The 13843-nt window shown below is 31.9% G+C and overlaps 1 protein-coding gene across 1 annotated transcript in view; it reads left to right on the forward strand.

Moving 5' to 3' along the window:
• The window catches only part of LOC113512785 (ETS homologous factor-like), a 42978-nt gene extending 32263 nt beyond the window's left edge, over nucleotides 1–10715 (forward strand). Inside the window, exon 2 of the mRNA XM_026896704.3 lies at nucleotides 7094–10715. Coding sequence (XP_026752505.2) covers nucleotides 7094–7334 — 241 coding nt within the window. The 3' untranslated portion in view covers nucleotides 7335–10715. The remainder of the gene's footprint in view (nucleotides 1–7093) is intronic.
• Nucleotides 10716–13843: the final 3128 nt, after the last annotated feature.

The raw sequence follows: 13843 nt of genomic DNA on the forward strand, positions 1-13843 counted from the left end.
GAACAAATTCTGTTTATATTAGTTGTTCATTTAACATGACACATCTATCAAACTTTAATATTTTTATTTGCAAGTGACGATAGGTTGTTTTATTATATAGTTACATACATGCTTGAATTATCTATTTACCTTTCAAGAAGGAAAGACTATGTTTTTAAAGGGCATTGCACTCAATTTGACGGAAGTTAAACTTTATATAATCAAATAATCTAAATAACATTACAACATCTGCAGAGACTGTGTTGTATTAAATGAAAGAATTTAATTATAATTTCGTCATCGTAGAATTTTAATGTATTTAATTTATAATTCTATCTATTGATTATCAACGCACACCCAAAACTACTTACTAAGAAACCAAGCCTAACCAAAACTACTTTACTAAGAAAGGATTTTTGAAAAATCAATTTAAAGCTGAAAATGATACATGAATTGCAATGTGCAATAGCTAAATACTAATAGTTGCTATTCAATGAACTTAAAACTCTAAAATTATTTAATTTCAAATAAATATATTGTATTTCAATAAATTATATTATTCTTTATTCAAAATTAATATAAGTACTATTTAATTTAAGAAAAGAATAATAGACAAATATAAGCTAGTACTTATTTTTTATACTACAACAGTATAAAATGTTGAGATTCAATTTCATTGTAAATGGTAAACTTGTTTGCTTTTTGCACCACTAAAGAATACGTGTATTAAAAATGCGAGAGTTCAAGGGCAGACTGTATGAATTCGATTGATTGAAAACAAATTTAATTTGAGTTTACTTATGTTTTTTGCATCTCAAAATTCAATTAATTAAATTGAATTGCGAAATTGCATTATATTATAATTATATCCACACCATTTCCTCGTTGCCTTTGATTTTACAGAATGATTGTTTAGAGGCAATTAAAAGTCTACAAGGTGTTAAACAGAAATTTATTGGTCTTTACCCTCGGCTTTGTCCTCTTTAGGATAAACAAATTTTAGAATATCATTTCTACTAAATTTTATTTATACTGTCAGTTAAGTCATTTTAATCATGCTTAAATGTAATCTTGATATTTAGGACAATTATAATCCTAACTCCATGTTCTCCATTTTTTATATTATATTTTCGTACTTTGGGTCTAATTTTAAATAATTCTGTTAAAGTAGATATTCATTTGGATCTTGAGAACATTAAATTGAATAAGGTTTTAATATATTATGGACAATGTGTGCAGATTTTGCATGCATTCGCGAGAAGTTTTCATTTAAGGAGCTCTGATGATTTTTTTAATAAACTTCCCCATAAGTAAGACGTAAGCTTATTTCCCTATATGTTCGTTTTATAGCACCATACTCACTTTGCACGACAATTAAAAGGTTACTGTTATGACATTTCTCAGACAATAAGTTTGTAGTTTATTATTTAATTTCCTTTGGTCAAGATTAACTTTTTTCTTTCATATAGTTGTAACTGGGTGTTCTTAATACACTTTTCCAGTGACCAAGATAATGGTTGGTATTTAAATCAGCAGCAGCAGTTCTCCGTGGCCTTTGTAAACCTGCCGCTCTTGGTTGCTTCGGCCTCTTGGTCATCATTGCTAATTACTACAGTTGACCGAGACCCGTCTGTAACTGGTCAGATTAACTTATATTGATTTAATTGAATCGACACAGTATAACACTTGTCCGACTTTGTTAGGTCTGCATGTTTTATTTGTCTCTAGTAAATTTAAATGCAAATATATTGAACATATCCGTGAACTCTTGCGTATGATTTGGCGTATTTAATGGTTGGGTTCGAAGACAAGTATTAGGTGTATGACAAATTTAATAACGATTGATTGTATATTTTTTTGATGTCCCGCCTACGCTAACAGGATATGCTGGCGGAGCACCAGTGAAGGGTGATAGATGAGAATGAAAACAGGCCAGTTAGCCCATCATGATGAATTCTTTAGGAATTAACCATGATAGTTTCCAGGAAGAACCGCGAGGAGGTCGACCTGGTTTGGTATATTGCTAGCAATGGGATTTTCAGTCTCCATTACTAACAATCCCTTTCCCCCCATGATAGGATTATTAAAGCGCTTAGAAACAACAAACAAGCAAGCTCATTTTCATAATTATATTACTAGTAAGGAAGTAACGATACTATTAGAATGTAGAAGTAATTATTATAGTTTACAGTGAAGCTAAGTAGATATAAATTATTTTAGTGCATAAATCAATTTTCTCCGCCGGACTTTAAAAATCGCATATCTCCTAAAGAATTTGGAAGAAAGCATTTTTTTTATTTACAAATTTTATAGTAATTACCCTCCACAGTGTTGAATGATTTAAGGTTAAACAGATAATCAAATTCAAACGAAGTAAAGCGACCTCTACCAGCCACGAATTGCATTCCAAATTAGGCATTCGTACATAGAATTAGTCCAGTTGACGTGACTGTGAGAATCAGCAAGTAGACACGCAATGAGCTCATCATATTTGTCACAGAACTGGTAAATACGTAACAATATGTTATTGGGTCGACACGATGACATGTACTGAGAGACAATCATCAAGTCGCTGACGTGAAGACCCATACAAGATTGGAAGGTACGAACTAATACGAAAAGTGTGCTCACAGAAGAAGCATATCTTTAGAGCAATAAATGTTTATATACTTAACAATCTATATAGGTATAAGGTTTATTCGAAAACATTAATTTCAAGAGAGTGTTCTACGAATGATTTTGAATGATTTTCTTTAATCTAAGAATAATCATTCCTTTCTAACAAGATGATATATATATATATATATATATATATATATATATATATATATATATATATATATATATATATATATATATATATATATATATATATATATAGTCCGATGTAATCCGAACGTTAAGTAAGCTGAAATGGCAATGAAGAACTAACAACCGATTGAACAGAAAGGTTGAGTGGTGTGTTTTCAACCGTGAAGCAGTTGTGTTTGCATGGCTGTGTTTCGGTTTGAAGGGTGGGATATGGCGTGAATTTACTGGGTACAGAGGAATAACACCTGAGTCCTCAGGAATGGCAACGCATGGGGGGTATCATGGGCGAAACAGTATACTCTGTTATGTCCATGGTACTGCTCATGTCTATAGGCGACGGTTACCACTTTCCATCAGGTGGGCCGTCAGCTTGTTTGCCATTCTAAGTTTTATAAAAAAAAAAAAAAAAAAAAAAAAAAATGGTGATTCCGCACAGACAAACAACGTCTGGACTTAGGACCATTAAATGGAGTGACGACCTCAGATGTATTACAAGGAGTCAGTGGATGCAGGTGGATCGCAACCAATCCTTATGGTAGTCTATATGGGAAGCCTATGTTCAACAGTGGGAGTTTAACGGCTGAGATGATCATAATGATGGTACTCAGCGCACGTTTTTTTAATTAGCACTAAGTGAAAATGTATTTAAGGTCATAATCAAAGATCGTTTAGTAGTTGACGTCAATGATCATTAAATGATCTTTTGTTCACATTAATTTATTGCTTTTTTTATTAACACTCCATTGGGTAATAGAAATAGAATATATATATATATATATATATATATATATATATATATATATATATATATATATATATATATATATATATATATATATATATATCATGTATATGTATGTATATCAATTAATACTAGTACTACATTCTCACACTTCCCTAAGGTTGATTGGGATAATGGTTTTAGCATCAAGTCCGCCTTGTACACGTATTTTGTACTAAAAAATAAATAAATATAGACAATTTGAATATTATAAACAGTTAACTCTAACTAATAAATGAACTATAACCATTCACGAAATATAATTTCAATATGTAAAGTAAAAATTATAACTTAATGCTTGAATTTGCTTGAAAAACGAAATTTTTTAACTTATTACACTTCTAACATTACTACGATTGAACTACCTACCCATCTTTTGTTAGTTTAATGAAGTTTAACCAATATATACTAGTAATATCAAAATATATAAAAAAAATAACACGAACTTCGTAATTTCAATCACGGATGTTAATAATACCGCAAAGCCGTCCACGTAAAGGGAAGCGAGACATATCCCATCGCAGCAAAACAATAATATTGACTTTTCTCAGCCACACCTGACCTGCCGATTCCTGTCACGTAGGGTCACCATAGATCCTTGGCCCAACTGATGCAGCGATACACCGCAAGGCCACGCACCGGCCTCATACGCGCAAAGCATCCAAATTCGTGAATCATTTTGTAGTTCATTTGCAAGGTTAATATTATTACACTCTGTCAACTGAATGACGTTGACGGTTCAAAGGTTAATCCGCGCTACGGTTGCTTTGGTTTTTTTTTTATTACAAACATTATGTAAAGAGTAAAGGAAGTATAATGACTTAATTTGTAGATAACCTAAAACCTCTTTCGATTTGGGTTCTGATTTTGAAAAAAAAAATTTAAAAGAAAAGAAAACTATTTTTACTTGAAAATTAACAAAAAAATCAATCAAATTAAAGATCTAAATTATATTTTAACAATCTGTGACTAAAATAAAAAAAAATATCTATTTATTTTTAATTACACATTGGAACGTATAAACTGTCAGTTTGTCTCATATTGGGTTTGCTGGAAGAAATCTCTTTTAGAGATAAGTTCGCCCTTATCCACTATTATGTTTAATTATTATTCTGATACAATACCATTTTGTATACAATTAAGAATAAAAAATTAACAAATGTTTCACGAACGTGCCTCACCGTCGTACCAAATCGGAAGCATAACAAATTATTACTATCAATGACACTGAGAACGAGCCATTGAAAACAGTGTGGCAATCCGTCAGGATGTTCAATGACGAGCCATTGGTGGAAAAAACGTAATTATAGATACTGATGAAAAAACAACAGCAGACACGCCAACTATTGCCAATGCCAATGTCAGAGCTAGACTTTTTATGGTGATAAGTAAACGCGAACACGTTATTTGTGTTGAGCATCATAGCGACCTAGCTGCTCAATGTCAATCGCTCGTTGATATCTAAATGTAACCTAAATAAAGTTTATCGACAAATTAATAAAGTATTTCTATGAAAGTAAAAGAAATTAATCAATAGATCATAATTGATTTACATTTCAATTTGGAATCAAAAGATTTTCCTCCTGCGAACGGTATAGTTAAAAAATAAGCACTCTTTTGAAATTTCGTGAAATCTATATAGAGCATAAAGTTCTTCAAAATGTATATATGTAGTAACGTTTATTAATTAACGACAATATGTATTTAACATCTCTGGTGCTGCAAATGTCCCGAGATTAAAATAATCTTTACCCGGCTGGTTAAAGAAGGAGACAGGTGTTTCTAGGTTTTTTTCATAGAACGTATCTGTATTGCTACCGTGTGGTCTTGGCATAGAATAGGCCACCCCTTCCTTTCCCATGGGTGTCATTAGAGACGACTAAGAGAGGGCGCGGAATGGGTAACAGCATACATCTTAAAACATCTCCAAAGCCTAACAGTGGTTGAAAATGCGCCAGCCAAGCGTGGCAACTACTGACAAAACCATCCCAAGGGGGAAACTTATGTTCAGCAGTGGACAACTAAAGGATGCTATGATGATAATCTGTATTGCAATTTATGATTTCAGACAGTTTTCAATTTATAACTGAAATTAAAATTTATTGAGATAGAAAAGAAAATTTATAGAAATTGAATTATTCATATTAATATCGTAGTAAGTAAGTGTTAGCGTTTCATTTCCTAATCATATAATTATATTAATAATTTCAAATCACACATTCATAAATATAATACAGGAGCAGTTATAGAATTATTTTACTTTGCATAATCCTCAACAACTACAATAATTTGCTGTCCAATATATTCTATTACTGCGTCCATAATACCTATCAGCATATTATAGAATCGCATACATTTATGACCGCCGATTGCCATAACAATTTTTCTTGGCCGCTCGTGGGCGTAGAATGCATGAATAGTTTGTTTGTCACAAAGTACATTGCTGTTTATGTCTGTCTGTGTATGCATCTGTGTGTCTCGGACGCTCACGTTTGCTGCGATAATGACACCAACAAGAAATCCTTGACTGCAATCACAATTATCTGGACATTTTGCATCAGAACTTGACACCGTTGCACCGCACACTCGCGCACTGTTTGTTTGTAGTGCTTCCATAAACGAAGAGAATCCATTTAATGAGTAGTAAACTACACTAGTATATATGTTATTATTATTTCCAGTTGAACTTGGCTTAATTATCGTGTATTCATCGATAAGAATTATATAATACGTGGTGTCCTTTACTGTATGTTCTCAAAGTACGGAAGCAATGGTGCCAGTTGTTTTGCATAAATAAAATGTCTGTTATTTATTTAATTTGTCATAATGTGGTCAGTTTACTTTAATGTAGGTAGGTTAGTTGTGTCGTTTGTATCTGATGGACACCATGTTGTTTCTTATTACATAGTTACAAAAGTTTCATCAGTAAAGGTTCATAGTACATATACGGTACGAACGTGCTTGAGACAAACGTACTTATGTGATACAGTAATCGTTTTAAGCGACTTAAAAAAAAGGGAGTTCTCAATTCGGTTGCATTTTTTATGTTTTTTACTTTATAACTTTGTCAGTTATAAATCGATTTTAAAAATTCTTTTCTTTTTATATATAAAAATCAATTTTTTATCAATTCAATTTCAAATCAAAGTGTGTGTGTAATGTATAATGTATTGTTTTCATAATTGCAATTGGATTTATTTTTTGTGGAACCTTATCTGTAATTATTTTACTAGAGTGCAGTATTAAAGTATCGATTTAATTTCTATACATCGACACACGTATCTACGTGATATATATCAGTATATTACATTATATACGCACAAAGTACAAAGAATTATGAAATTGACTCATTTTATTAGCCTGCGGTTTTAGAATGATTACAAACTAGAACAAATAAGTAATCTAGAACTTACTCATATGTAAGTCACAATGAAAGCTAACAATACTACATAGATAGTATTTATATTATAAAAGGACATAACTAAAGTGGAAATTCTAATGAATCAATATTTCCTATTTCAGGTTCGTGAAACCCGACGAAGTGGCAAAGCTGTGGGGGCAGATGAAGCAGAATGATAACATGACATTCGAGAAGTTCAGCAGAGCCATGAGGTATCACTACAGACAGTCGGTCCTGGTGTCAGTACCAACCGCCCGCCTGGTGTATCAATTCGGGCACAAAGGGCCCGATATCAACACGCCAAATCCTAACTTCGTCAAAGTGAAAACAGAAACAGATGTCCCTGAAGTGACGTACTCCTAGTTTAAATTTAAGGTTTAGGTTAGAGATAAATTGTTAAAACCGATGCTCAGTGGATGATTTGTGAACGTTGTCAAATTATGGTTATCGTAGGAGACGGCCCTATATTTCGGGCTAGAGAGCTCTTCAATTCGTAAAAATCCTTCATTGGCCAATGGCGAAAGATGTTACGAAGTCAGAGCCACAAAAATGGTTGTAATAATTAAGCAGATTCAGATGTAAATGTTAGATAAAGAGCTAAATTGAAGAGTTCCTCGTGAAATAACGCCCTTAGATACGCTTGATTCAAAATGTTGAACTTGTTCTTCGTATCTTCCTTTTGCAATTTACAATTAAGAATTATACAGATTTAAAAACGACAAATAATATTGGAAATGGTTGTACAATTAATCAAACGAATTAATTACTTTTGCATAACTTGTAACTAAAACACACATCTGATTTCCAATGATCAGCGTTATCTAAGAGTGTGTTGGGTGAATTGATTTAAATAGTTGTCTAAGCTATATTCGAAACGATTATCGATTAGATAGGTGTTTCCAGAAATGTTATGGATGTGATTAGTTCAGATAGGCTCAATGTTCGACTTGGCACAGTCCCCACGGTTATGTAAGTGTACGTTGGTATAAATTGTTGAGTGGTGGATTTTCCGTCAATTAATGGTTGTAAACCCTTGTTGAAGTGTCCATATTATTTTTTTAAGTAATTTTTATGTATTTTTATGACTGGTTTAGTGTCGACGAGATTCTCGTGGCCGGACACCTGAAGGTCGTTCGGTACTACGAATTTTTGATAAAGTATTTTAATGTTTTGACAGTTGTTACCATTTTTGAGAGTGAGTAGTTGAATAGATATTTTGAACATTCCGTTTTTATTTATAATAGTATTCGTAAGTTTATCTTTAGTTTCCAGTTTCTCTGTAATTTTAGACTAGTTCAAGTTGCCATATGTATTAATATTTGTTAAATGTACTTAAAAGTCGAATTTCTTCATAGTTTCATCATCATTTACCATATAGTTCTCAAGGTTAGTCATAAGATTATTGTCCGACATATTTTATTGAATTTTTACTCCCATCTCAATGTTAGAAATAATTTTAAAAAGTTATATACGATTGGCGCGCTTGTGCAATAATAAAAAGAACGTGACGAAAGAAAGATCTGCAGGCCAAAGATTAGTTGTGACAAAAATGTTGTTTTAATTAAGTTTTATAATAACTACAACAAAGACATAAATAATTTTGACAATTTTAATATAAAATTAGGAATAAGTTTGCGACTCTCAGGCAATTGCTGTGATGTAATATAAAAAAATGAACCGTTTCGTTTCTGTAGATAGAATCTATATTCTGTTAGTTGACATAACTATAATTTTATTAATGATTTTCTATAACTAATATTCATCGTTATTCTAATTACTTCTATTCTAATGACAACAACGGACGTACATTATAACATGTAGACATAGTTATTAAAATTTGCAATATTATAAGCAGTTTTGTAATATGAAACAATTTTGCTCAATACTTGAATGCTTCTCGATAGATAGGTTTCAATATAAATTCGGTAATCAAAAATTTAATTAGCAACACAACATATTGAATGTACTTATATGTATGTTTGATATAACATTAGACTAAAAGCTATTTTTGTTATTGTTTTTTCCAATGACAAGAAACATTTAGTACAAAACTGTGTCTTAATATACAACGATAATAAAAAAAAAACACTATACGTAAGTAATTATAAATACGTAATTCTTGTTTTAACATAAAATTTACAACGACGAATGTCAAAATTGAATTAACTGTATTAAAATGAACAAAGGTGTTAACTCTGTCATTATAATAGTTAGGATAAATTTATATCACTAAATTATTGTTAAATATTTGCCAATTTCAATGACAATATTTAGATGGTTTTGTAAATTGAACGGTGCGAAATTTGTGAGAGATGGGTTGTTCAATGTTTCTTTAGCGATTTAATAAAATACGTAATATATTGTAGTGTACTTAATCAAGTTTCTTGTTTATACATACATACATGGAGCCTAAAAGTCATGAATATTCACCAAATTGTGTATTTCATCATTAAATAACAACGTTTATAATTACAAAAATATATATATTTTTTAATTAACAAACAATATTACGTAGTATCGTAAAATACTGATTTTTCATCTCTTTTCCTCTTTAACAACTATAACTACTTTTTAAGGTCTTTGTCATTTTTTATATCTCCATCCTTCTCTTCTCCTAGATATACATAGTATATTAAGGAAATTTCTGATCTATGAAATGGAAAGGTGATTATTACAAGCTATCGTATATAAAGTCGACAGCTTAATCTGTACAACTTAAAAATGTACTATGTGTATGTTTATTTTAAATCTCTCACAGACATAGGTGACATAAAAAAAATACAAAACTAAACTGTATGAATACCTAGTAAACAAAACATACTATTCAATTGACGATTTCCTTGGAGATAAATGCAATAAAATTCCTTAATATTATGATTAATTTTTTTATTGTAAATGTGACATTATTGATTTTTTTATAATATTTTTCTTACATAATTGCGAATTTGTATAGCTCGATAGATGAGGTTGATCATAGAGGACTTATCTTGTTTTATGATCCATTGTTACCTATGTATAATAAAATAAATAAATAAAATTAAATAAAGGCTTAAATATTGGCGACAAATGACATTATTAAAAGTGTTATCTTGCTTTATATTAAGAAGACAAAAACGAAGGCATAAACTGACGAATGTTATTGTTACAGTAATGGATAACTTAATGTTGATATTATTGTGATTAACATATAATGTATGTTTACGTACCTTTTAACAATTACATTACGTAAATGTAGATTGTCACGAAAAGTAAAGTTTTGTCGAAATCCAGTATTTTCGACACAAATATATGTAAGATGTGTCGAAAAGTTTCGACTAGTTTCGGGACTTTTCGACACAAATATATGTAAGGTGTGTCGAAAAGTTTCGACCAGTTTCGGGACCATCCGAGAGTATTTTCGACTGAATACAAACTAATTATATCGGCTCGTTTTACAATTAAAATACCCATGTGTGTTTACAAATGTCTTAATAAAATTATCTGTCTAGTTTGTTATGAGAAATTTTTGTTTGAAATTATTTCTCTCAATATATTGCCACCTCTCAGTACTGTTTTCTAAGAAGCCGTTAAAACGGTTTGACGTCAGAGGTTAATAAATTAATTGCCATGATCCTATTGATGAATAATTGAGTTTAACAATAGAGATTAACCATGACTTGTTAAATACAATTTCGACCGTTCAATTAACTTATTCCTATTAAGACCCATCCAATGTTTTTTTGCATTACCTTAAACAGTTAATGCGTCGGAGGGTTATCATAGAATTGTCACTTTTGATATATTAACGAAATAGCATATATATATATATATAATATATATATAATATATATATATATATATATATATATATATATATATATATATATATATATATATATATATATATAAACTATATATAGTTTAGTCATTGATTACAAATATTGGTATTAATGTAAGTTCAATGAGAGTTTATAAGTTTCTTTGTAAGCTGTCCCGTTTATTTACTTACAGTTAAGTGTGATCTGTCGTTTATCGCCGTGCAATTTGAGAGTTGATTTATTTCTAAATAATTATGTGAAATAAGAAGAGAATATACGATTTATGAATGTGAACGATACTGTTGTTTTTATTTATTTATTTAAATAACGTTTTATGACCAAAATAAAATAAGGTACAAAAGGCGGACTTAACGCTAGTAGCATACTTTACCAGTCAACCTTTGGGATGTACAGTGAATCACATACGAGGTACTTTTTTATTGGAATAGGTAAAGAAAATAACAACTAATAATGTATATTTATACAAAAAAAAAATTAACAGAAAATAAAGTACCAAAAGTATAATTTAATAAGTTATTATGCCAAAACAATAATTAATATTAATGTAACCGGCACCTAAACATGAACAGTACTATGTACATAACAGAGTATACTGTGTCGCCCATGATACCCTTCAAGCGTTGCTATTCCTGAGCATTAAGGTGTTATTCCACTGTACCCTAGAAATTCACTGTCATATCCCACCTTTCAAACCGAAACACAGCCATGCAAACACAACTGCTTCACGGTAGAAACAGGAATGAGGTAGAGCTATCCAAGAAGATAGATTTTGTGCAAAGTATCCCTCTGAAAACTAATTAAATCATTACTAATAATTGTAATACAAAAGGCAGTTTGTTTGTTATTCATTAGTGACAGTCGATCGTCCTGAAATTTCGTGTAAATTAGTATTTAGAATGGAGAAGGACATAGGATGATTTTTTATTTTGGTAAGTCAAAGAAAACATACCGTTGTCGTGTAGTCCTGGCATAGAACGGGCTATTCTTTTCCCATGGGTGTCGTAAGAGGCGACTAAGAGAGCATATGGTAGAGGGATGGGTAGCAGCGTCTCCAGCTAAGCGTGGCAATTTCTGGCAAAATCCTCATTATGGAGAATCAGTGGACAGTGAAAATTGCTGACGGAGCACCAATAAAGGGTGATCGATGAGAATGAAAACAGGCCAGTTAGCCCATCATGATGAATTCATCAGGAATTAACCATAATAGTTTTCAGGGAGAACCGCGTGGAGGTCAATCTGGTACCCTATGAGGTATATTGCTAGCGATAGGTCTGTTATTACCCATTATTAACAATCCCTTTCCCCAAACATATATATGTTGGCAGAGATTTAATAGAGTAACTTTTAGGTTTCTTGCTGACTTGCGGAGGGCGGTTTTTTTTTTCAAAGAACTTTCTGAACTCTGCAATAGATTTTAATTTTTTTTATACGACTTAGAATGGCAAACAAGCTGACGGCCCACCTGATGGAAAGTGGTAACCGTCGCCTATAGACATGAGCAGTATCATGGACATAACAGAGCATACTGTTTCGCCCATGATACCCCCTATGCGTTGCCATTTCTGAGGACTCAGGTGTTATTCCTCTGTACCCTGTAAATTCACGCCATATCCCACCCTTCAAACCGAAACACAGCTATGCAAACACAACTGCTTTACGGTTGAAACACGAATGGGACAGAGATACCTAAGCAATCGACTTTTGTACAAAGTCTCCCTCTGGTAAAAAATTATGACGATTTAAAAGTGCTTGTAAACCAAGTCTATTTCAATAAAAATGATTTGAATTTGAAAGACTAGCTATAAAAAAACAGTTATTCTGTAAATAATATACACAATAGATATACCATATATCGCTTTATAAGTTTAATTCTAACATTAGCGTGTGTAAAACCCCGTGGTACATTCGAAATAATCCATAACAGAAACCGTAGGTACGTTCTGTATATATTTACGTGCCATAAAAATTCCCAGAGACAACAAAATAGGGAATTTTGTTGTCTTTGGGAAATTTTGTAACCACAAGTTTTGACGTGTGATAAATTAAGACTCGACTATGGTGAGGTAGGTATGACTTTGTATATTAATAACTAGGTTTTATAAAAAATATTACACAAATCGATTGAAACGTTCGATCGATTAATCGATTTTTGATTTGCACTATTATTGGATATCAATAATTTTATGGCCGAGTCAGTTATTCGATTGTTGTTTTTTTTTTTTTAATGGAATATAAAGAAAAACACCCCGCCAGTGTATACTGACGGTACTCCGTCAGTATACACTGGCGGGGTGTTCCAGTTGGTTCGGTGTACCAGTGACGGATTATAGATGATGATGAAGCAGGTTAGTTGGCCAATTCAACGAATTCAACAATAAATCCGTCAGGATGGTTTCTAAGAGGAGTCTAGTTTCTAGGAGGTCTATTGCTAGCAATGGGATTGCTAATCTCCATTACTAATAATCCCTTCCCCCCGCCCCTATTCGATCGTTTACATCAGACTATACTCGAGTCATGTATGTATTGTTAGATTTGGTTTCTTTTTATCATGCTAAGCAGCTAAGATTTTGGATTGTGCAAGATAAGATAGTGATAATGTAAAAAAATTAATTTGTTCAAATATAATGATTTTCTATATCGACAAAGATATGATATGCTTATACAGATCGTTTGTACATAAATGGAAAAACTAGCTTTAACCATGGCTTCCTCTGTGTAAATTAGGACCAAACCATCCTGTACATTTGGGATACAGAACATCCTGTCTATCTATTTAACAATTGTCCAATTTAGTCCAAATATTGGCAGTCCATGCATACTAATTGGAGAGGAGTTATACAAAATATCTAGTTCTAATTAGATAACCAGTTGGAGGGAAGGGATTGTTGGTAATGTGGACTACCAGTCCCATTGCTAGCAATATACCCTGTCGGATCGACCTCCACGTGGTCCTCCTTGGAAACCACCGTGCTGATTTCCAGGTGTATTCATCACGATGGGCTAATTGATCTGCCTTTTCATTCTCATTTATCATCTGTCACTGGTGCCCCGCCA

This window comes from Galleria mellonella, unplaced genomic scaffold, assembly GCF_026898425.1.
Source record: "Galleria mellonella isolate WM207_F2 unplaced genomic scaffold, CSIRO_AGI_GalMel_v1 utg116, whole genome shotgun sequence".
In the NCBI taxonomy this organism is placed as follows: Eukaryota; Metazoa; Arthropoda; class Insecta; order Lepidoptera; family Pyralidae; genus Galleria; species Galleria mellonella.